Source organism: Pelodiscus sinensis, chromosome 7, assembly GCF_049634645.1.
Source record: "Pelodiscus sinensis isolate JC-2024 chromosome 7, ASM4963464v1, whole genome shotgun sequence".
NCBI classification, from domain to species: Eukaryota; Metazoa; Chordata; order Testudines; family Trionychidae; genus Pelodiscus; species Pelodiscus sinensis.
The window spans coordinates 43997880-44022748 of NC_134717.1; the positions used below are offsets into that span (position 1 = coordinate 43997880).

At 40.2% G+C, this 24869-nt stretch overlaps 1 protein-coding gene across 15 annotated transcripts in view; it reads right to left on the minus strand.

The window, feature by feature from the left end:
* ATF2 (activating transcription factor 2) overlaps positions 1 to 24869 on the minus strand; it is a 102160-nt gene that overhangs the window by 71387 nt on the left and 5904 nt on the right. For 7 of the 15 annotated variants that reach the window (XR_012905228.1, XR_012905229.1, XM_075933683.1 and 4 more), the window contains exons 2-6: positions 22972 to 23003; positions 17656 to 17729; positions 15615 to 15684; positions 7190 to 7286; positions 3254 to 3372 (exon numbers count right to left, since the gene is read on the minus strand). Coding sequence is in view for 13 of the 15 variants with exons in the window: in XM_075933683.1 (XP_075789798.1) it covers positions 3254 to 3372; positions 7190 to 7286; positions 15615 to 15662 (264 nt within the window). In the remaining 2 variants the exon portion in view is untranslated. Of the gene's footprint in view, positions 1 to 3253; positions 3373 to 7189; positions 7287 to 15564; positions 15685 to 16936; positions 17028 to 17655; positions 17730 to 20644; positions 20739 to 22971; positions 23004 to 24014; positions 24167 to 24869 lie in introns of all 15 variants that reach the window. The other 8 variants (XM_075933677.1, XM_075933679.1, XM_075933678.1 and 5 more) reach the window with 7 other exon arrangements.

The window sequence follows — 24869 nt, forward strand, 5'->3', positions numbered from 1 at the left end:
GAACCACACAGCCAGTAGGTGGGTGGGTTACATAGTCACACTATATTAGGCTCCTTGTCTACAACAGATTACATTTTCAATTCAATCATGAACAGCTTGTAATAACTTACAGCAGCCAAAAAAAAAAAAAAAAAAAAAAAAAAAAAAAAAAAAAAAATCACAAATACTACTTTAGCATATAAAATGCTTTAAATTACATTGTTAAGAATAAAGTTTGAACTTTGAAAGCACTTTCAGTCTCAAAATATATGGAAAACTAAGGAGGAAGTCTCAATCTAGTACAAAACTTTTAAAAAATCCTCAAAAACCACACACAAGATAGAAAATTCTTGAGAAAGAAAATGTGTCTTCTTTAGTGTGATTACAGATTAGCTCTGTTTGTTCTGAATAACTGTCCATCACAACCTAACTTCTACTTTATTTTGAACTCACATGATGAAATCACAATGTGATGTTTATTAAATCTCATTGTTGCTAAGCAAATTAGTATCGTAAGTGTGGCATCATACCCTTACTTAAATTGAGAAAGCTATAAGGGATATTTTCAAATATTTTGAATAATTATTGAAAGATGAAAATGCTTATAAAAAGACAGTGGAAAAATATATGTAATTGCTTAAATGGCCTAACATTATTAAAATATAACACAACAAATGTTAAGGGCATGAGAACTACATGTGAAATCCCCTTACATTTCTTTTAACCAGTATTACTGATACTGGTTAAAGAAAAAAAAACTTCACAGTATTTAGCCATTAAGTTTCATACTGCAAACTTGCAAATCTGCCCACACACTTAGGGTATGTCTAGACAACAGAGCCATTTAGATGAGTTTACTAGACATAGGAAAATGAAGCGGCGATTTAAATAATTGCCGCTTCATTTACATTAAAATGGCCGCCAAGCTGTACCGATCAGCTGTTTGGCGGCACAGCAGGGCAGTCTGGATGCACCGCGGTCGACAAGGGAAGTCCAGACTGCCCCGCTGTGCCACCAAACAGCTGATCGGTACAGCGTGGCGGCCATTTTAATGTAAATGAAGCGGCAATTATTTAAATCGCCGCTTCATTTTCCTATGTCTAGTAAACTCATCTACATAGCTCCGTCGACGGGGCCATGTAGTCTAGACATACACTTAGAGGAAAACAACTTTCCCTAAAAGATTTTTACCTTCTATTCTACTCTTCTTTCTGGTTCTTTGAACAACCAAACTTTATTAGAGAGTGAGAAAATTGTATAGGAGTACCCCTTCTCCTTATGTTCTTCCAGAACATGGAAGTTAAAAGCCAGAAACTAAAACCCCTGAAAACCAGATAATTCAGTTAATAACGCCTCACAAAGGATAGTCCCATTTAACTCCATTTTCCTTTGATCGGCCCTTAAGAGTCCCCAGCAGACCACAGGCACCCTGGACCACAGGACGGTCCCCAGCAGACCACAGGCACCCTGACTGAAGCCGCAGCCGCGGGGGGGTCCCGCGCCTCTGAGGCTTTGCCAGAGCAAAGCCTCAGAGGCGCGGGGAACCGCCGCTGCTGCCGCTCCAGTCTGGGTGCCTGTGGTCTGCTGGGGACGGTCCCCAGCAGACCACAGGCACCCTGACTGAAGCCGCAGCCGCGGGGGGGTCCCGCGCCTCTGAGGCTTTGCCAGAGCAAAGCCTCAGAGGCGCGGGGAACCGCCGCTGCTGCTGCTTCAGTCAAAGCGGCAGCAGCGGCGGTTCCCCGCGCCTCTGAGGCTTTGCTCTGGCAAAGCCTCAGAGGCGCGGGACTCCCCCGCGGCTGCGGCTTCAGTCAGGGTGCCTGTGGTCTGCTGGGGACCGTCCCCAGCAGACCACAGGCACCCAGACTGGAGCGGCAGCAGCGGCGGTTCCCCGCGCCTCTGAGGCTTTGCTCTGGCAAAGCCTCAGAGGCGCGGGACCCCCCCGCGGCTGCGGCTTCAGTCAGGGTGCCTGTGGTCTGCTGGGGACCGTCCCCAGCAGACCACAGGCACCGGGTCTCAAGGGGCAGCAGCAGCGGTTCCCGCGCTTCTGAGGCTTTGCTCTGGCAAAGCCTCAGAAGCGCGGGAACCCGCCCAGTGCCCCTGGTCTGCTGGAGACGGTCTCCAGCAGACCAGGGGCACCGGAGCAGCTTACGAACGGGGCTTTCTCGCCCCGACTTCCGGGGCGAGAAAGCTCCGCTCGTAAGTGCGGATCCGACGTAAGTCGGATCCGCGTAAGTCGGGGACTGCCTGTAAAGTTAATTGGGAATGGATTCAATTCAAGTTTACACAAAAATTCAATTTGTACAGAACAAGTGTGGTGGTTTTGGCTGTGATCAATATTTGTGTTTCAAATGGGATCTGTCTGTCAAAGAAATCTAAACCTCACTTTAACTGAAATTAAAATAATAAAAAATTATTCTCAATCATACTTCACTTTCAGTTGCTGAATTGGATTACCACTGTTTAAACTCATCACTAATATTCTGTTGTTAAAATAATATGTGTATTGTTGTCTAACCAGTATACCTGCAAAACAACTAATGTGTACTTGTTACTCCTTTAACAATATATATATTTTCTTGTTCTAACAATTGGGTTATTCTATTCATTTAGGGACTCATCAAAAATCCACTGGAGTCAATGGAAAAAGGTGGCTATTCACTTTAAGATACAGTGAATCAAGACTTTAAATATTAAAAGTAAAATGAATTAAAGCCATATTGTATAAAATGAAGCAGCTGTAATAGACTTTGCAGGATTGGGGCCTAAATTTGTATTCTCTCCACAAAAGATATACAGGCTTATATGCTGGTAACTGATGCATTTCAAAGTTGGAAAACAAAATAATGAGAACACTGATTTTTTTTAAAGCAAACATTTCAGTAAAATGTGGGTTAGGGTTGCCAGATCGTCTCCCAAAAAATACTGGACACCCGGTATTTTTCGGTCAAGCAAAAAAGCCCCCCCCCCCCCCCTTAGCTAGGCTTCTGAAGTGCCCAGAGCGCCGATCATGGCCCCACCTTCCAGCTGCTCCACCCGCTCACGCCAGGCTTCCGTCCAGTGCGCAGCCAGAAAAATCAGAATACACCAGACATTGCACATGTCCGGTATTCTGATTTTTTTTACCGGACAAAGAGCGCAAATACTGGGCACCTGGCAACCCTAATGTGGGTCCATTGTTTTTTCAAAGCAAACAGATCTCAGTACACAACATGCTTTCAGACCAAAACAACAACAATGTATGCAGTAACTTCTAAGCCCAACATTAACAACATACTTTTTTAATGTCATCTTCTGAAGCCTTTTTGAATTCATTTTCAAAAGGACTTGCTAGCTCATTAAATAAACCCACTTCTTCACAGTTCTTCAAGAATCTAGTTGGTGTTGGTGTCTGATCTGAAATGAAATTAAACATGCAATTATTTTCCAAAATTCCATTTAGGAAGAACAATTTCTTACTCTTTACAAAATAAAAATATGAAAATATCACTAATGCCTAAGTTTTAATTATTTTGGTTATCTATTCTAAAGTTAACACTAAAGCAAACAACCACCTAACTAAAATAAAGTTTGTGCTACAGTTTAAGAGCTCTTTAATATTATTTTAAAACAAATTTTAGATCAAGCTTTCCCCTATGATGAGAGATACTTGCAGCCCATTTTACCTAAAACCACTATTACTGAGGTTAACCTCTCATTTGTTTTAAATGATTTTCCAATTAAAGTGGACATATAAATTTTCTGGCAATTTAATTCAAACCACTTTAAATATATTTACTAAGTGCACTGAAAAATATTTTTGGCAGCTTGAAATATTCCTGTATTAGTTTTTAACTAAGAGCTTATTGAACAACTTAGTTCTCAGTTATTTCATCATGCGGGTTTTGCTTCCACCTACATGGAGAGAGTAGTTAGATCTAAAAATATGTAAATGATTAAAAATAGATATTTACTGGATACATAGCCAATTTGCTTAGATTTTTAAAGTTATTTTTAATAATACACTCTTTAAATAAACTTTACAATATGGACGATTGTTTCCACTTTGACAGAGGCACAATTTGCAATGCCCGGGTACAAATTAATACACGTAAAATCCAACAAAACACGTGAATGGGTCTACAGAGATAGCTATTAGGACACCTTTTATTAGATTTGGTGTTCTGTTGTATGGAGCACTCTCTCACCTCATCATTCTCCATGTCCATATACACTCTGATAAGTAGCAGGCTACAATGTAGGCTTGAATGGTTATATACATGAAAAAGATTGATTAAAATACAGTATTTACATGAAACTATTAATTTTTGAAAGGTGGCATTCACTTATAGTTTGGACCATTAGGAAGACTCTCTCATTCCAAACCCCAGGGACAAAACTGGAAAGAGACATATGGCATGTGGCCAAAATATTTCCTAAGCCTCCCAGGTACACTTCTTTTACTCTTTCATTCAAGTCATCCAGAAGTGGTACTGCTGCTCCACCTGCTGGAGACACACAACTCAGGTTTGTAGATTAGTAAATCCTTTATGACACAGGTAGAGATGAAGAGGTAATCAAAAGTCTGAGTTCTGTCCAAAATTCTTCTAAACTGTACAGAAGTATGTCTCCATAGCTGCTTAATGAGCTCCACATGTCCCCATACTACCAGCTGGGAGAGACTCGCTGCTCTGATCTAAGCAGGGAGCTGCTGCTGTAGCTGAGGGAGAAGTGCCCCTCTCCCAGCCAGGCAGCTCCGTGTGTGGCAGCCCTGAATCCCTGGGCGAGGATCAGGCAGCTGTGGGGCCATGCTGCCTTGCAGCTGAGAGGGAACCTTGGTTGTGTCTCCATCTGTTGGCTGAAGGAACTACTCAAGTGCCTGGATTAGCAGACAGGAACATTTTAAGAAAGAAGTTTAATTTTCAAACAGCAATGAGAAATGCTGTTGTGTGTGAGGGTCCACAATTCAAACCCAAAGGAAAGTGGCATTCATGGAATCATGGACCTGTTTTGTATTTCTTCTCTTATTGTAAACAATAGAGACAATTGCTTTTGTTATTCATGTGCTGTGTCATTTGTAAGTTGCATGCAAAGTGCAGCGAAGATAGCATTCCAAACTTAGATTTAAAAGATGTTTGCATGGTAAAACTAGAATCACAGAACTTTCACTGAGAACTGTATGGATGACTTCTGTACTAATTTAAAATTTATATTTTGGATAGTATGTCAGCTCCCATTTATTTCCCTTAGAATGTATGAGCTGTCAGGTTAAAGTAAGCTGTTTTACTGTACGCATGCATTATAAATAGAGGAGATAACATTACAAAAGGTTCCACTAATTTCAAGGGACGTTCATGTATGACAGCGGATGAAGATCATGGAAGTACTGTAACACATTTGGAAAAGCAAAAAATGAACTCTCCCACTGTTTCACTGCCGCTCTCCTGATTACCAGACAGACATCCCCTGCAAACAGCATACAATGCAGATAGCATTTATAGTTTTAAGAAGTCTGCCACTTTTGTTAACTGTAGAATTCCATTTGAATCTCCTAATAAATTGGCAACTTGGAATAATGGAAAGAGAAGATAGTGTATTTGTACAATTAAATTAAACCTCTACTACTGGGAAATGTTTTGACTATATCTATATGCACTATCCCACAGAAGATCAAGAGGAGCTATCTGAAAAACTGGGTTGTTCCCACAAAAGCTCACGATACTATATATTATTTTTGTTAGTCTCTAAGGGTATGGTCTACACAGCAACTTTATTCTGAAATACTGTCAAGCTGGAAGATTTACTTCCACTCCTGTAAACTTCATTGTATGAGGAGTGCTCTATTTCAAAATAAGAGCTGCGTAGATGCTCACAATTTTGAAATAAGCTACGCAATTGACATAACTCAAAATAAACTAAGCAAATTGAGCTAAGCCCTGGTGTGTAGATGCACCTTAATGTGTTTAATTTTTTTTAAGTTACAGACTAACACAGATACCCCTGTTAATTAGCAAGTTACAATTTAATGGTCCCTCCACAATCTGTCTGTGTCTACAAGAGCCTTCCTACTTAATAAATTTAGAGAGGAACTTTTTGGGAGACTTCCTTTTTTTGGCCAGCCTGTTTCTTATTTCCTTATTGTTTTAGATCTTTAAAAAGAGCAAAGGATTCAAAGGTAAGTTTGATTTTTGGATATTGTAAATAAGTAGTTCTGACAGACAAAATTAAAACATTTGTCTTCTTTATAACAATCTATTTACTTTAAAATATTTACTCTACTATTGATTGATTTTCTTGAGACTACTAAAGACTGTAAAACGTAGTATTTTTAGAAACAAAATATTTTAACATACATGTAAACTCTAAGGTCAACCAAGACCTTGGGGAGGCATTTAAGTATCAGATGAGGTTAGACATAAAAGGTTAGACAGTAAGTGTTTTTTTTAGATGAACACTTACATAAGTTAAACTACTGCAATATTGACAATCATGTATTTAGTCTACATACCAAATATGAAGAGAAATGTTTTAAATAGAAATGTAATGGCAACATGTATTCATTATCTAACCTTTACCATACACCATGGGTTATCAAATGTCCTTACAATGCAAACACACTCTGACAACAAAAATTACTACATAACCTCAGGAGGGGGAACTGAAGCCCGAGTCCATCCAAGGCCAGATGCCCTGTGGGGTGGACGGGTGAGTGAAATCCACTGCATCAGGCGGGGAGTGGGCCCAAAGACGAAGCCCAAAGGCTTCAGCTGCAGGCACAGGGTCTATAACATTTAATTAATTAGTTAAATGTTAACCCCCTTCCGACCTTGTACAGGCTGGGAGCCAGCAGTCCTATGGGGCTGCAGCAGCCCTCTGCCCACAGCAGATCACAAGTGAAAGGCTGCTCCCAGGTCATGATTAACTGTTACCCTATAAGCATCACCCATTAAGGATTACCAGATCATATCCCTAACCTGTAACCTGAACCCCACCAACCGGGGATGAAGCCCTTGGGCTCTGAGCTCCATCACCCAGGAACGAAGCCAGACTTTGGCCCCAGACTTCAGCAAGTCTAAGTCCTGAGCCACAATTTGAGAACGATTGCCATATAGGAATTCTTTGGTATTTTCTTTCACCAGTCTACAGAAGTTATATAATGTACAAAAAAACCCACAAAATTTGTGCACATTCCATAAGCAATATGGATAAGCTATTAATAAAAGTATATACTAACCAGCCACAATGACACTGTCATTACGAGCTGGACCAAATTTCAGTGTCATCTCATGTTTATGTTTATGGACAGCCAAATGATCCTCGTTGGTAAAACGCTGTGGCAAAAAGTTTTAAAGTAAAGTTAAAACTCTGAATTTGATTAAAGTGAATATAATATGTAGAGTCATTTTCACAGCATGCAAAACCATCATTTTCACTAAAGTACTAGTTAATTTTTTAAACACGTACACATCGGTTTTTGTTAATTCGGGATACAATATTCTACCATCAAGCGGTCAGCAAAACACATGCACACAAAATACTAAGAAATAACGTCCACAATAGTTAACACCATGTTGAGTGAATAAAGGCCAATATAAAACAAAACTTTGCTTTCTGATACTGTGAAGAATCCTACAGTGATCAAAAAGTCAATATAAATTTTTGACACAAAGGGAATATTATAAACAATTATGGTCTTTGAGCACAGCACCATTGATGGTTTTTGCAACAACAGAAGAGCTGGTTCTCTGCATTAGCCAAGGTTGAACATGGTTTTTGTTTAAGGCTTGCCCATTGTGTCTAAAAGTAAAGACAATCCAAATAGTCACGTGGACATGTGGCATAGGCATGTATGCTAAGTTAATATTCCATAAAGGATCATTTGAGCAAGTAGACCCCTGAGATACTATGTCCTCTAAAAACAGATTTTTACAGAATCACCCAATGTTCCCTTTTTTGTTTTGTTTGTACACACCTGGAACTCAGATTACGGCTTCAATCATCCCACTACTAAAAAAAATGTAGAGAGTTATTGAAACGAGAATTTTAAAATCTCCAGAATGGCTCATGCCGACAAAACTGATGAGCCAAAGAGATGGAAATGCACATTTGCCAAGTAGGCTGTCGTCACAACAACTAGTAACGCACTGTGCTCATTGTATTCATCCATTTTGATTTCTACCTATACCGTTTGCACCTGTCAGAGAATGTGTGATGCGCACATCCTTCCTTTCAAACGGAGTCTTACACTGTTTCTCTCACTCTACCTGTATGCCAGGATGTAGGGGGTTCCTGCCCTTCTCAGTGAAGTCTGAGTCTTTTCCTCACCGTGTGTAAGCCAAGATTTGGATCTTCTGCTGGGATGGACGTCTACAGCCCTCTCTCATACGTTATGTCCTGATTTGAGGTAGGGACTCCTTCACCTGCCTGTCTCTTCCTGGTTTCAGCCAATACATGGAACCTCCTAGCCCCACCACCTTACTATGTACCTAGAACTCCTCCAAGACCACTAGGGACCTGTAATGCCACGGAGAAGGGTGGAGCTGATAAGTGTTGGAGGGGCTCAAAGCAGCAAGCATATATTTTTTTAAATGTAAAGGAAATGAAATGCACCAAAACTTCATTAAGACAGAGATGCGGAGACCTCTTAAACTTAAATCTCTGAAAACCTGGAAATGCAAAGTTAAAATACATGCCACCCCTGCAGTACAACTTTAACTCTGCCCATTTCTGAATGATGCCCCAGCATACCAATTACATACATTTACAGTATAGATGCTACAGAATACTTGGAAACAGAACATATGATCACAGTATGATAAAGTCTAGTAGCCTTTTTTCCCCAAAGCAAACCCTGTGTTTAAGTCAGGTGTAGGAAATTACCTCCCTGCTCTTGGTCTACACTCAAACACTGAGTTTACTTTGCACAAACCACCCCAGATTTGCAATATATTACCACAGTTTCCTCCTTGCCCTGAGGATTTATTCTGAAACATCATCTTCACTTACCCCTCACAAAGTCCCAGACACAACAGTCATGTATGCCATTATGCTACTGATAATCTTCATGGCAAGGTAACTGGCGTACCTGTATTCACAACCAACTGAAAACTCAGTGCTGAAATGAAGCCTACTTGATCCCTCAAGGTACACATGCACCTCTCTTTATATCACAGTCACAGCTCTGCCAAGTTGTTCCTATTAATCCTTCCAACATTCAAAACAAGTACACCTAGCATGGCGATAAAGCTGAAGTCCATGCAGATAAATGATGGGAGTCAAATCAGTGAGAACTGTATAGGAAGACTCCTGTGGGAGTGAACAGATGCCTAAGAATCCCTATAAGCAGTTGGTTGTACCAGCAAACACTGGGGGAAGGGAGAAATTGCTACTGATTGCTCCTTGTAGTCCGTTTGCAGGCCACTTGGGGGTACATAGGACCTATGATAGGCTAAGGAGTAATTTCTACTGGCCGAGAATATAGAATGATGTGAAATTATTGCAGGTCTTGTGCAGTATGTCAGGAGAAGAAGAAATCTGAAAGTTCCCCCACATCCCTTACCTAACTTACAGAAGGCTTTCCTAAGGGTGGGTCCAGAGCCATGGACATCGTGGGTCCAGTGCCATGCCACACTCAGAGAGGGAACAAGCATTTCTAAGTGGTGGTGGATTTTGCAACTAGGTACCCTAAGACAGCTGATCTGTCGAATATAGAAGCTGAGAGGGTGGCAAGATCCCTACTCACTAGATTTAGCATAGAAGTTTTCCCTAAGGAGATTTTGTCTGATTGACACAGTGAACTCACGAGAGAGGTCTGATGCTGGGCCCCCATATTTTTATGGAAATATGTTTTTGAATATGCATAACTCAAATATGCTTTATGCAAAATGGGACAAGTAACCTATATTCATGAGCTAATAATACCTTTAACGTGTATATTCGATTTGTGTGCATGTATCTTTCATGTACGTGAAGTTAGAAATATGAAGTGTAATTCTTTTTATTAACCGATCTAAATCTTTAAGTGAAAACCATTAGTGGTACAGGCAGTCCCCGAGTTACGCGGATCCGACTTATGTCGGATCCGCAGTTACGAACGGGGTTCCTCTCCCTGGTCTCCAGCAGACCAGGGAGAGGAAGCAAAGCAGCGGAACACGTGGGTAGCGGACAGGGCTGTCCGCTGCCCACGCACTCCGAGGCTTGGCTCTGCTTTGCCCCCCCCCCCCGTCCCCCTGGTCTGCAGACCAGGGGGAGGGGGGGGCAAAGCAGAGCCAAGCCGCGGAGCGCCCGGCCAGCTGACAGCCCAGAGCGTCTGGGCTGTCAGCTGATCGCGCGCTCCGCGGCTTGGCTCTGCTTTGCCCTCCCCCCCGTCCCCCTGGTCTGCAGACCAGGGGGATGGGGGGGGGGGGGCGCAAAGCAGAGCCAAGCCCCGGAGCGCCCGGCCAGCTGACAGCCCAGACGGCTGAATCTGGACGCCAGTTCCGACTTACATACAGATTCAACTTAAGAACAAACCTACAGTCCCTATCTTGTACGTAACCCGGGGACTGCCTGTACTTAAAAACTTAATGGCCCAGTGCTCAATATAATAATCTGTAAATAGTCTGGTTTCTCCTGTAAAGCTCAACTGTGGTTGGTCCTACAAAGACATGTGACCATGCCACATGGTGTTGGAATCCATCTTTAAGTTTCTATTTTTCCACAGCAGGGGAGGGGAGAATGGAAGAAAGATTTCCTGCCCTGGGGAAAGTCCATTTAATGAATGGGAAGCAAACAATGATTGTCTTCAGCTGGATTCACAGACTGATCCCCACCACAAGAAAACAATTCTAATTAGTGGGAGAAAAGTTGCTAGACCCAAGTCAATAAAAAGATCAACTCTGCCCTTATTGTACCTGAGATAAAAACTAGAGTAAGAAATTATGATTTGTAACAACTTCACTTAGTATATTAGGATTAGCTGGCACGTTTTGTTTTATTTTAACTTAGTAATTTACTTTGATCTGTGTCATCACTTGCAACCACTTACATGCTTTTTTAAAATTTTTATTAAAATCACTTTTGCTTATTATCAAACGCAGTGTAAATAACCGTTATGGGGCGAGAAGGAACAAACCATCGTTAAAGGGAACCAACTTTATGATTGTTCTTGGTGTTAAAACTTTTATAGAGGGTATTTAGTCCCATTGGGGCTGTGTATCAGGATGCTGTGTCAAGCTCCAGGTGTTACTCTGTTGGGGGGCTGTTACTCCAACTGTGTGCCTTTGCTAGAGAACACCAGAGCTTCTGACTCAGCAGGATAAGGTGACGGGGCACCATAGGTGGCAAGCACACCGCTAAGCCCACCTGATCAGTCCATCAGGTGACAGTCTCATGGGAAATACAGTGATCCAACCCCTCACAGGTTTTTCAGAGGTTGAAGTTAGCCTCCTCTACATTCTGAAAGGGCACAAGGTGAAGGCAAACAACTCTGGGCTAATGAAGTTCTCTCAGCTAACAGACTTTTAAAAATCACTGAATTTTTAAAAAATAAATTCTTAAAGTCATGCTATCAACCTGCGTACTAATTAGGTTTTTTTCTTTTAATTATTTAAAAGTACTTCCAGGTATTATTATCTATGCCTCTGAGCCCTGTTCTACATGTTACTTTAAAAAAATGTAAAATGTCCACCAAACCAAAGTGGAAACTGATCAACTTTTTAGGAAAAAGTGTGAACAAATTTAAGTATTTGTCAAATACACACAAATATTTTCTTCTACTCCTTTTCAAGTATATCAATCATATCAATCCTCAGCAATTCTTATAACAGGTAAAATATTCATACAAATTTCATTTTTAAATTGACCATGTCCCTAAATCTATTTTTATTAAGACCTGGTTAATATTTCCATACTTATGAAAATGAGGGACCCATGGTACTGCTAGAGCAAGGCATAGTGCAGGTTAGTTTTTATTTCACTATACTGCAATAATGAGTATATATTTTACCTGTCATGAGCATACATTCAATTACAGCATTTATGACGACAAAAAAAAATCATAGCTGACATCTTTAATACTGTATGCTTCAAAAAAATGTTCGCCATTTTTATATAATTCACATTACATTAGTTACTTCTGCAACCTGTCACACACCTGAGTTTTCTGTAATCTCAGTCTCAAATTTCATGGCATAGAGCCTGAAAAGCTAAATAAATTACTGAAAAAAGCAATGTTTCAGATTACAGTGACTCTTGATTTCTTTTAAATAAGTGGTAACTTTCTTTCAGAAATAAAAGTACGCTGAACTCTTGAATATAATACTACACTGACACACAAAAGGTCCTGTATAAGATTAAGAATTAACCCTAATGCCGTGTTTTAACTCTTTGCTTCTGTAAAGCAATGTTGCTCAAAAACAAAAACACCCATAACAAACCAATACCCACTATCTAGTAGAATGCAATGACTTTTCCTTACAGTATAAGCATAACTTGAACAGTCACCAGTACAGTACATAGTAAAAAACACATAAAACAAGCCTAAAAAACGACTTATTAGCTTCAATATTATTTAGCATACTGGAAAATTACACTCATCTGCATGTGGAAATCCCCTGCAGCAGTGGACAACTACATTTTCTCATGTAAACATCACAAGAAAGGTAACAAATAGAATGTCTTGAGTCTGCTTGGGGACCTAACTACAGGCTGCCCAAATGTGATGTGTAATATTAACTTAACTTTATTATGAGAGCTGTGTCCATAGAACTACCAAGCCTTGGTGGTTCCTTCATTTTGTGGTACAGGCTACTGCTTCAACTACAAACTGACCCAGGTTGGGAGATTCACATCCTGATACCTCTCCCTGAAGTATACACATGGTTTCTTCACTAAACCCTAGGGTAAGGGCTACTTGCAAGTTTGTAGTGGATACTGATGAAATTGAATGAAGCTCATTGTTTTCATCAAGAAAAATCTCAAGTGTTACCTAAAACCAGGGCTCAACAAATTGCTGTTTCTACTCGCCCATGGCGAGTAGATTTCAGCCGTTCGCTCCGTTTGCCCCATTCACCGGCGCTGCGCGCATGCACAGTGCTGGTCTGGCGCATGTGTGGGGCTGGCGAGTAGATCTCACTGCGGTTTGTTGAGCCCTGCCTAAAACCATACAAAATGGATTACACCAATATGGAAGGGAAAACAAGGATAATTATTTAGGACAAAATATAGTACCCCCTTTCTAATCCTGTTATGAGCTGAGATGATGTAAGACCTCATTATCAGAACATAAGAATGGCCATATTGGTTCAAACCAATGATTCATCTATCCCAGCATCTTGTCCTCAGACAGTGGCTGGTGCCTGAAGCTTCAGAGATGAACCAAACAGGACAATTATCAAGTGGTTCATCTCCTATCGTCCACGCCACACTTCTGGCGGCCAGAGTCTTAGAAACATCCAGATGACAGAGTTGCATCTCTGACAACCTTGGCTAATAGTCATTGATGAATCAATCTGCCATGCACTTGTGTAATTTTTTTCTGAGCATGCTTATACTTTTGACCTTCACTTCTGCTGGCAACAAGTTCAATAAGACTCAGCTTTATGTGAAGACATACTTCTTTATGTTCGTTTTAAACCTCCTGCTTATTCAATTCATTGGTACTCCTGGTTCTTGTGATACGTGAAAGGATAAATAACACTTCCTTATTCACTTTCTCTATCCCATTCATGATTTTATAGATCCCTACTATATTCTCCCTTAGTTATCTCTTTTCTAAGATAAACAGTCCCAGTCTTTTTAATCTTCCCTTGGACAGAATCTGTTTAATACTTGTGATTGTTTGTATTGCTCTTCTCTGCACGTTTTCAATGCAAATACAGCTTTTTTTGAGATGAGGTAACCAGAACAACACAAGGAATTCAAGGTGTAGACATACCATGAATTTATATATGGGCATTATGATATTTTCTGTCTTATTTATCACTTTCTTAATTATTCCTAATTATTCCTAATTTTTTTGGCTGCCACTGAACACTAAGCAGATGTTTTCAGAGATCTATACTCAGATGATTTCAGTATCTCTTTTTAAGTGGTAAAGGTTATTTTGAACTCATCATTATATATGTGTAGTTGCGATTATGTTTTCCAATTACTTGGTGTTTATCGATATGGAATTTCATTTGCTATTTTCTTACCCAGTCAAATGGTTTTGAGAGCTCCCTTGATCTATCTTGGGTAATTTTTGTATGTCTGCAAATTTTGCAACCTCTTTGTTCACCCCTTTTTCCAGATCATTTATGAGTACAGGCAGTCCCCGAGTTACGCGGATCGGACTTACGTCGGATCCGCAGTTACGAACGGGGCCCTCTCCCTGGTCTCCAGCAGACCAGGGAGAGGAAGCAAAGCGGCGGAACACGCGGGCAGCCCAGACGTGTCTGGGCTGTCCGCTGCCCGCGTGCTCCACGGCTTTGCTCTGCTTTGCTCCCCAGCAGACCAGGGGGACGGGGAGCAAAGCAGAGCAAAGCCGCAGAGCACGCGAGCAGCGGACAGCCCAGACGCGTCTGGGCTGCCCGCTGCCCGCGTGTTCCGCCGCTTTGCTCCCCATCCCCCTGGTCTGCAGCGGCTGAATCTGGACACCAGTTCCGACTTACATACAGATTCAACTTAAGAACAAACCTACAGTCCCTATCTTGTACGTAACCCGGGGACTGCCTGTATATTGAATAGCACCAGTTTCAACATTTAGCCTTGTGGGACCTTGATATTTACTGCTCTCTACTGTGAAAAGTGACCAATTATTACTACACTGTGTCTCTTATTTTGTAACTAGTTACTTATCATTGAGCAGACCTTTCCTCTTACTCCATGACTGCTAATTTTGCTTAAAAGCCTTTAGCGACAGACCATGTCAAAAGCTTTGTGAAACTCAAAAAGTACATTATACTGATCAGACCAGAATTCTAATGGCTACTGTGGTAATATTTCCTTTACAAAAGCTGTGTTGAACCGTCCCCAAAATATTTTGTTCATTTATGGGAATCTCAATTTTTTTTCTTTACTAGAGTTTCGCCCAGTTTGCTTGATACTAAAGTTAGGCTTGCTGGCCTGTAATTACCTGAATAACCTCTGGAGTCAAAATGGGAAGAAATTTGGAAATGCGCATGAGCAGAACAGAATCTCAGTTCCCTGTACAGCCCATTTGCAAGGGATTTTTTCTGAAGCTGGCCAATCAAGATGGGAAGCATGATAGAACCATCAGGCTAGTACTGGATTATACTGCATTAGGAGAAACTCAGATGTTTACTGAAACTTAAGTATACCCAGAGGCTTCACTTTACAAATTCCCATAATTTAACCTCCACAGTCTTCATAAATACTGGAGCTCTATTACACTTTGTATTGAACTTGTTTTCCTGGTAATTCCTACTAAAGATTTAAGAATGTGCTCAGTATTACACAAATTAATGCATTATTTATTTCCATTTTAAATGTTTAGGTATTTTCAATTGCTAAAAACTAAAAATTCCTGCTGTCATCTACTTTAGAAAATATTTACAGCATGCAGTTACTTTCCAGGATCTGTCATTAAGGAATATTTCTATTCTTCAAGCTAACATAAAATACATTTACCTGTTTTTTTCTACTTGACCAACATTAATAGATTCAAAGCATCCTATTACCTGGCCACATCCAGGGGCAGTGCATAAAAAGGGTTTGTCATCACTCATATTCCACAGGTCCTTGTACTACCTAGGTTGAAATGATAAAAAAACAAAAACCCTCAAAATATCTGTAGTAATTGCAACAAGTTACCAATACATCAATCTCCAAAGCCCAGGTTGGAAGCATTACTAAAGAACTAGCAAGGCTAGGGATGTAAAATCCTGGTTAATCAGTTCACTGGTTAAACATTAGGTTAACTCAGTGCTTTTTTTGTGATGGTATGCCCCAGCACGGCGTACTGGCACCTATTTTACCATCTTACTTGAACTGAATGGGATTTCCCTCTGGCGTTGTGGCATGTACTTCCTGGGATGGCTCCCAACGTAAGCCCGCCCAGGACACATGGCTCTTAAAGGGGCTGCAACAGCATTTTGACCCCAGCTCAGCTTTTTTTTTTGCTCAACAAATCCCTTTGCTCCCCCCAACAACTTTGAGCCTGGAGCACCAACACATTTTTTCTTATAAAAAAAGCACTGAGTTAACGTAAGGTTTAACTGGTTAAATGACTAGCGGGATCTCACCGCTGCAGTCCCCCAGATCCTGGGGCTCCTGCTCTTGGCCCTTGCTCTGGGGCCTGAAAACTGGTTACCCATTCACATCTCTAGCAAGAACCACCCTCTTCTGCTTGCAGTGAGCTAAGTTTTTGATAATACAGTTGAACACATACAAAATGGGAAACAACTATCTAGGAAGGAGTATTGTGGAAAGGGATCTGGGGGTCATAATAGATCAGAAGCTAAATATAAGTTAATAGTGTAACACTGACAGTAAAAAAAAGAGCTAATTTTAGGGATATATTAACAGAAATGCTGTGATCAAGACACAAGTAGTAATTATTCCGCTCTACTCTGTTCTAATTAGGCCTCAACTGTAGTACTGTCTCCAGTTCTGGGTGCCACATTTCAGAGAAGATGTGGACAAACTGGAGAAAGCCCAGAGAAAAGTGTAACAAATGATTAATGGTCTTGAAAATATGACCTATGAGAGGACACTAAAAAATTGGGTTTGTCTAATCTGGAAAAGACGACTGTGAGGGGCTAGAATAACAGTTTTCAAGTACATAAAAAATTGTTACAAGGAAGAGGGCAGTAAACTGTTCTATTTCACTTCTGAGGATAGGATAAAAAGCAATAAGCTTAGCCTGCAGCAACGACAATTCAGGTTCGACAGCAGGAAAACCCTTTTAATTGTTGGGATAGTTAAGCACTGGAAAAAAATGCCTAGGGATGTTGTAGAATTGCCATCATAGGAGGTTTATAAGAGCAGATTAGACAAACACCTGTCAGGGATGGTGTAGATAATGATTAGTCCTGTCATGAGTGCTAGGGACTGGACTAGATGACCTCGAGGTCCCTTCCAGTCCTACAGCTCTATGATAATCAATGAAATAAAATGTCAACACATATGGCTTTAAGGATACATTTTCCAAGTCCCAGATATCAATATACAAATCCATCCAAATAGGTACATGTAATGGAGTTTGAGCATGCATCTCACTTTGAAAGACAAATTTAAAAAAAAAAGCCACCTGTATGTAATATATAATTGTAATATGTACAATACATCATATATAATACATAATATATAATGTATATTCAACAAAATATCACTGAAGCATTTTTTAATCACTGGAATAAAAATATATTGCAAATGCATATTTTTACAAATACAAAAAATTAGCAAAGCATATAACACCCAAAGACAACTGCTAAGTACCACTAGGCCATGGAAAACAACTCATTCCCCAATTCCTTATCTACCTTTAAAGGAAGTCAGTAGATTAGAAATGCCTATGCACATCTCTACAACAGAGAAGTCTTTTTCATACATATTTATAAAAATATATATATTTCAATACCACTTCAGAAATCCTATAATAAAAACAATAATATTTACCTAGAGACTTTATATATGTACAGTAAGTCAGCAGAAGATCAAAACATCACTTCACTTAGCAATACTCTAAACAGAGGCAAACACATACACACACATCTATACCTGGTAGATTTCATATGTAAGCCAAATTTCATAGGGTGAATAGTTTATCACATTCTCCTTTTCATGGCAATGAACTGTAATTAAAGAAAACCATTATTGTGCAAGCTAAATAAACAAAATGAAGTTATTCCTTTGTAATGTCTTTTGGATACATTATATAATACCATTCATTACCCTGGATCAGGTTTGGATTACACTGAACACTTCCCATTTGTGCATATATTTGATTTGACAGCTCCATAATACAGCCTTCCTTCGCAGTACTATTTTTCACTTTAATAGATAATTTCATGCAAGCATGACCGAAGCTGTTATATCGATCTCATTCCAGTGCAGACAGAAATATGATTGGAGGGCTTTTCACGCCGACATATCTAGCAAACTCTGCCAAAAGGAGCTGCTCTCCTGTCGGAATAGGTAGTTTCTTTACTAAGTGCTATTGCTGCTACACTGTAAATGTAGATAAGCTTCCAATTTCCTTAAGAGCCACTGGTGAGGAATCTTGTCAAAGGCTTTCTGATATTCCAAGCTCACTATATACAGTACATAGAATCGCTCTTATCCACATGCTCATTGACACCTAAAAAGAATTTTAATAGATTGATGAGACACTACTTCCTTCTGCAAAAGCCATAATAACTCTTCTCCAATAAATCATGTTTATCCTTACCTGAAAATTCTGTTCTTTACTATAGTTTCTACCAATTTGCCCAGTACTAAAGTTAGGCTCACAGGCTGTCAGGATCTCTTCTAGAGTCCTTTTAAAAAATTGCTGTTATGTTAAGCTGTCTTCCAGACATTTGGTAGAGAGGCTGATTTTAGTGATAGGCTACATACCACAGTTAGTAGCTCACAACTTAATATTTCAGGTCCCTCAGAACTCTTGAGTGGATACAATCTGGCCCTGGTGACCTATTACTGCTTAATTTATCAATTTGTTCTAAAATCTCTATTGACACATCAATTTGAGACACTACAGGCAGTCCCCGGGTTACGTAAAAGATAGGGACTGTAGGTTTGTTCTTAAGTTGAATTTGTATGTAAGTCGGAACTGGTACATATTGTAGGGGAAACTCTAGCCAAACATTTCTCCAGAGCTCAGTTTTATTCTCCCACACCTCACTTCCCTCAGTCCTTTATTCTCAAGCTGAGGTGTCTGCTGAGAAAAGCCGCTCCGCGTCTCCCTGGTCTGCTGGGGGGGGGCACTAGCTTCGCGTCTCCCTGATCTGCTGGGGGGAAGCAGCTAGTGCGGGGTTGCCTCACCCCGTTTGTAAGTAGGGATCCGATGTAAGTCGGATCCATGTAACCCGGGGACTGCCTGTACTTCAGCTATGCCATCCAAAAAGACTAGCTCTGATGTGGGCATCTTATACATCCTCTGCAGTGAACAGAAATGCAAAGAATTCATTTAGTTTCTTCACCATTGCCTTGTCTTGAGTGGTTTGCCAACACAGGAGTTTCATTACTGTCTATATTTACATGAAGGCACTATATAAAAGGACAATCCACAATTCTTTAATTAATCTAAAATCTTAAAGATGTGATGAAAAAAAGCCAAAACAAAAATATGATAAAAGAACAAAACTCGGACTATTTCTAACAAAATTTCTCTTAAATGGATCCCTGAAAGTATCATGATATCAAAGAAAAGATCTACTTATAAAGATAGTTCTGAATTGGTTAAACTGAAGTAAAAGACAGTTAAAAAAAATGTAATGGTGAAGCCAGAAGAAAAGAGTGCATGGTGAAAGAAAATAAAATTGTATTGCTCCCAACCAAAAGATTAGTAAAAAAAAAAAAATTAAAAAAAAATACACCATTTATAGGTAAAGCCCCCTTCTCTAGCCACTGTGGCAGGTGGGAGGGGTTGCTCCAGCCCAGCAGGCTGGAACACCTTGCTCCCCTTCCCCATCCATCCTGGTTTAATCAGCTAACCCATTAAACTTAACATTTAACTGGTTAACTAAGCAGGATTTTACATCCCTATTCTCAAGTAAGTTCTGCATGTAAGAGACAGCATGGAAAAAGGTATGGAATCTCACACACATGAAAATCTGGCAAATGACTAACAGACTACTATAGTTATTCAAACAAAGAAGCCTTGTTTACTGTGATGAAAGACAAGTGAAAGCACATACAAAGGGCAAAATTTTGAAGGTTCTGCAGGTAAAGACAAGAAACTTGTCTTCGATGCAGTGAAACAGGAAAAAGATAAAGGACCAATGTACATGATCTTAGAAACTGTATTTTGTGTATCCTTTGGAATCATATGCCTGTTTCAGACATGTTACCCTAAGGCATTTGGTTTATGTGTGATAGAAGTAAACTAAAGAACCCAATCAACATAGGCAGCCAGAACAGGTGACCTTGATCATACCTCAATGCATAATGATGTCCCCAAAATTAGACTAGTTCTTGGACGAATATCGATTGGGCTTGTAGGAAAGAGATCTCATTTATCCCTTGCCCTCCTTTTCTCTGACCATAAGCAATCATTAAATAGATGTACAATAACTTAACTTTACCCACAACTGTAACTAAGAAAATAAGATTTTAAATGTATTTAAAATGTACTCATTTTAGTATGTACCCATTTGTCAGTTACCTTACCCATACAAAGTGACTTGCTACAGAATATAATTGAGCATGAGATCAAGCTATTGTGAACAACAGACAAGCTATGATCAATATGGGAAGGCATAATAGTGTAAGCATTTAAAAAACATTTCTCTAGATTTTTTCACCCTTCAAGTTCAGAAACATGGGTTGTTGTTTAAAAAAAACCAAAAACCAAAAAAAACAACAAACAAACAAAAACCCAGAACCTTATGTAGAATTCACTCTGCCAGGCAAACTCTTTTAAATTTGTTTCTCGGCCAGCTTTTCATTACCAGTGTAGGTGACACTTTAAGAAGTCTGAAGGGCAACAGTGCATCTCATCTACAAGAAATGCTGAAATGATTAATCATTTACAACATATAGAACTTACAATAATGATAGTTGATAAACTGTGTGTCATCTTCGGCCTTTTAACTACAGGGCAAATTTCACTCTACCAAATGAACAAGCTCAGAACACCTGTCCTGCAAGCAAAACATTAATACTTAATTGATCAAGATTATTATTTTGACCTAAGTAGAGTTCCTAGGCACTACCTAGATAATAAATATGACATTCTATATTATTGCAAAGCATAATCATTAAGCCCAAAGCATCTCCTCAAAACTTCTTAAAAAGGAAAAGGTGCAAATGGAAGTGGAGTGGACATTAGCTACAGTAATTGCTATACAGGCAGCCCCCGGGTTACGTACAAGGTGACTGTAGGTTTGTTCTTAAGTCGAATTTGTATGTAAGTCGGAACTGGTACATATTGTAGGGGAAACTCTAGCCAAACATTTCTCCAGAGCTCAGTTTTATTCTCCCACACCTCACTTCCCTCAGTCCTTTATTCTCAAGCTGAGGTGTCTGCTGAGAAAAGCCGCTCCACGTCTCCCTGGTCTGCTGGGGGGAAGCAGCTAGTGCGGGGTTGCCTCACCCCGTTTGTAAGTAGGGATCCGATGTAAGTCGGATCCATGTAACCCGGGGACTGCCTGTACTGTATTTCAAGTGTTTACGTTTTAAAGATTTTTAATTTTATGTCTTGCAGTTCACTTCAAAATCCATTAGTCTCTCATTCTTTTTTCCCCACCACTATGGGTGGCAGCCCTTAACTGAGAGTTATGATACACTGAAAATGTAAAAGTGAATGTTACTTCTGAATGCAGAAACTGAACGCCTCTTTGAACCATTAGGCTACATAAAAAATAATGCAATATACTATGTGCACTGCTGACTGTTAGTAGCCCACTTGGTCTGCATTGCTGTTATAATTCATTAATTTGTTTATATACACTGAAAAATTATCCTAGATTTAATAACAAATGTTTAATGTAGACTCCTTGGATTTAAAGAGGCATTAAAATGTATCTTTAACTGTTTATTGTACAACATTAAAAATAAATATTAAACAGGTAAGTCACAGCAGGCAAGGAAAAATGGTCACTTAAAAATAGAGAGGCATCATTTATATATTTAACGTCTGCATTGTTTTCTTTACATCATCTTTTCTCATATAAGAATACTAGCACATTTACCATTGTTCGGGTCCTTAAAGAGGGGTTCAAGGCAGGGGGCTAGGGATGTAGAAGGTACAAAAGTCAGGATTGAGGAGGGGCTCTTGGCAAAGGACTGAATGTGTATGTGTAGTACGGTAGGTAGAGGATGGGCAGGGGAGTCAAAGTCCCATTCCCTCTGAGATTTGTAGCAGGGGATGCTTGCTCTTCCCCTTTCTGTCCCTGTCAGGGAACAGTGAAGTGCACAACTTATCTGCCCCTTTGTTCCCTAGCCCAAGTGAGGAACGCAGAAAACTGCACTTTCCCCTTGCTCCCTGACAATGACAAAGGGAAACAACTAGCAGTGTCCCCGCAGCAACCGGTTGGGTATGTGTATGGAGAGCGCTCCCACCCCTGCCTCGTCAAAGGCACCAGCAGGGGTGGGAGGTTTGGGGGCTCAGGCAGTCCTGGACAGAGTGGGGACATGCTCCCACCCAGGCCCTTTCACCTTCTCTCTCTTTTCCATATGGTTTTATGAGAAGCAAGCCCATTCCAGACACATCTCATTTGTGTTAAGTTATGATAAGAGAAAGCTGTATACTGAATTCAGTGGTCCTAACTCTTACTGTTGAAAAGGAGTTCTTGAACAAAGTGACAAACTCTCTAAAATATATATTAGATAAATGTATCAATATATAGTTAGGTGACTGACAATAATATAAGCACTGGCAAACTTTTAGAGTAAAAAACTGAGAACAGGAAACTATGTTTATTCAAAATATTTATTTAAAATTATGGTATTAATTTTGTTCTGGTCCAATGTTAACATGAGGAATCATAGAATACTAGGACTGGAAGGGACCTCAAGAAGTCATCGAGTCCAGCCCCCTGCCCTCCTGGCAGGACCCAGATGTTAGTTTGCATGGGGTTAATGGGCAAAGGTGGAAGAGAAAGGTTCAGGTTTTTTGTTTACCAGATTAATTATCTAAAGTTAAAAGTAGTATCTTGTTCTAGAGCCCAAAAACTCAAGACAAATAAAATATGAGAGAGATTTCTAAATGTTAGATCAGTTGCTACATGTTTATACTTTCTGGGTGAGAGTTTTAAAAGTAATCCACTTTAATCTTAGTTCCCACTTATTCTTTCACTTGGTATACGAGTTGGCAGATGGAAGTCTCATAAATTAAACTACTTAATAAATAATGAAAAACACAGCTGCACTGACCTGAAGGGGCTGGAACAGCTTCTCTTAAATTCCTAAAACACAAGAAGAAAATTGAAATAAAATGAAGTGTATTTACTGCTTCATGTATATAGAAAAAGCTCATCCTCAGCAAAGAAATGAGTAAATGACTCATTTTATAGAGCTTCAGGGGGTAGCCGAGTTAGTCTGTTACAGAAAAACAACAACAAATGGTCTGGTAGCACTTTATAGACTAACAAAACATGTAGACAGTATCATGAGCTCTTGTGGGCACAGCCCACTTCTTCAGATGGCTAGAGTCATCTGTTTATCACCACCATAGGATTTGAAACACAAAAGTGAAAATTAGGGATGTTAAAATGTACTTATTTTGTTAAACATGTACCTATGCATACCCGCTCCCATGGAGCCCCCTCAACTCTCCAACCCTGCTCTCCCCTCCCCACACCTCTGTCAAAATTCTGAGAAAGTATTTGACAGTCTGTATCAATGCATTTTCATCTCATATTCAAACTTAATGGGCACAGTAATTATTACTGGCTTCCAAAAATTGTTCTCCCACCCAGCTATATTATTTAAAAGACAGCTCCTGTGCTTTCCTTAGTACAGGATATGTTCCCGTGTACTAAAGCTTTTGTATGGGTGGAAAGGTGCTTAAATGACAATGTCTGTGGTGCATCAGAATCCCTGCACAAGTGGCTCTTCTGAGCCATCTTCTGTCCCCACAGAAAAGGGTAAAGACTTGGTCACTGATGCCTGTAAGACTATAAATAAGCTGAAAGCAAGGGTGGGGGAGGAGAGAAATGGCCCCTGCTGGCCATGGGGACACCCCCCACCCTGAACCCCTCCTCACTCCCCAACCCTCATTCCTGCATGCAGTAAATCTCCTGCCCTCCTCCCATCTCAAAAGGCCCTGCCCTGAACCTTGCACCAGCCACTCCGTCTGCCCATTGCCCTGAAAGATCTGGATAAGGAATGGAAACTTGTCTGCAGACAGAAATGTTCTTAAAGTTAGGAGATTATGGCTTTGACTGTAGAATATAACAATGAAACAGACTACTTACAGAGGTCCTGGAAACTCCTTCACTGGAGGTTTTCATAAGGAGGCTGGATAGTCATTTGTCTACCATGGTTTAAACATGGTTTGCATCTTGAAACAGGGTTAAACTAAAGGACTCATCCATCCCTTTTACCCCAAGGTTCTTTGATTCTATATCTAAAACATATGTTGATCAAGTTATATTACAGCAAGATATCATTAAGCACTGGCATAAACTATTCTTCCATCCACTTTGCTATTATCTCTTGATGGAGTGGATTTCCTACAGCAATTGAAAAACTCTTCTGTTGTTGTAGCAAGTGTCTAAAGGTTTGTCTGCTATGGAAAGCTACATCAGCATAGTTATGTCTCAAGGGTGTAAAAAAAACCCCACATGCCTAAGTACTGCATGTAAACAGTTCTAGGTCAATGGAAACATTTATCAATCTAGGGATGTTAACATGCACCCATGTACATGGTAGGGATATTAAGGACTAGTTGACTAGATGACTATCCGATAAGCAAATGCTTATAAAACAGGATAGTCAACTAGTTGCTTCCCCCCTTCTTCTATAGCAACCTCCCACCTGGATCCTAATACACTTTGAAATGCAGAGCCACAGAGAAGGTAGGTCCAGGACCCACTACGAGCTGGGACTGAGCTGGGCTGCTGGCCAGCCTGCTAAAAAATGTACTGGCAAGGGGTGGGAGGAAACGCATGTAGTCTGTAGCATTGACCTATAAGCTTTTGCCTATCGGTTAATCGACTATACTACTACATACCTAGTGTGTTCCCACCCATTCCCACAGGCCAGGCCAGGTGACCCCCACAAATACGCATAAAAGCGAATTGGGATTCCGTATCCGGTCTGCCGACAGT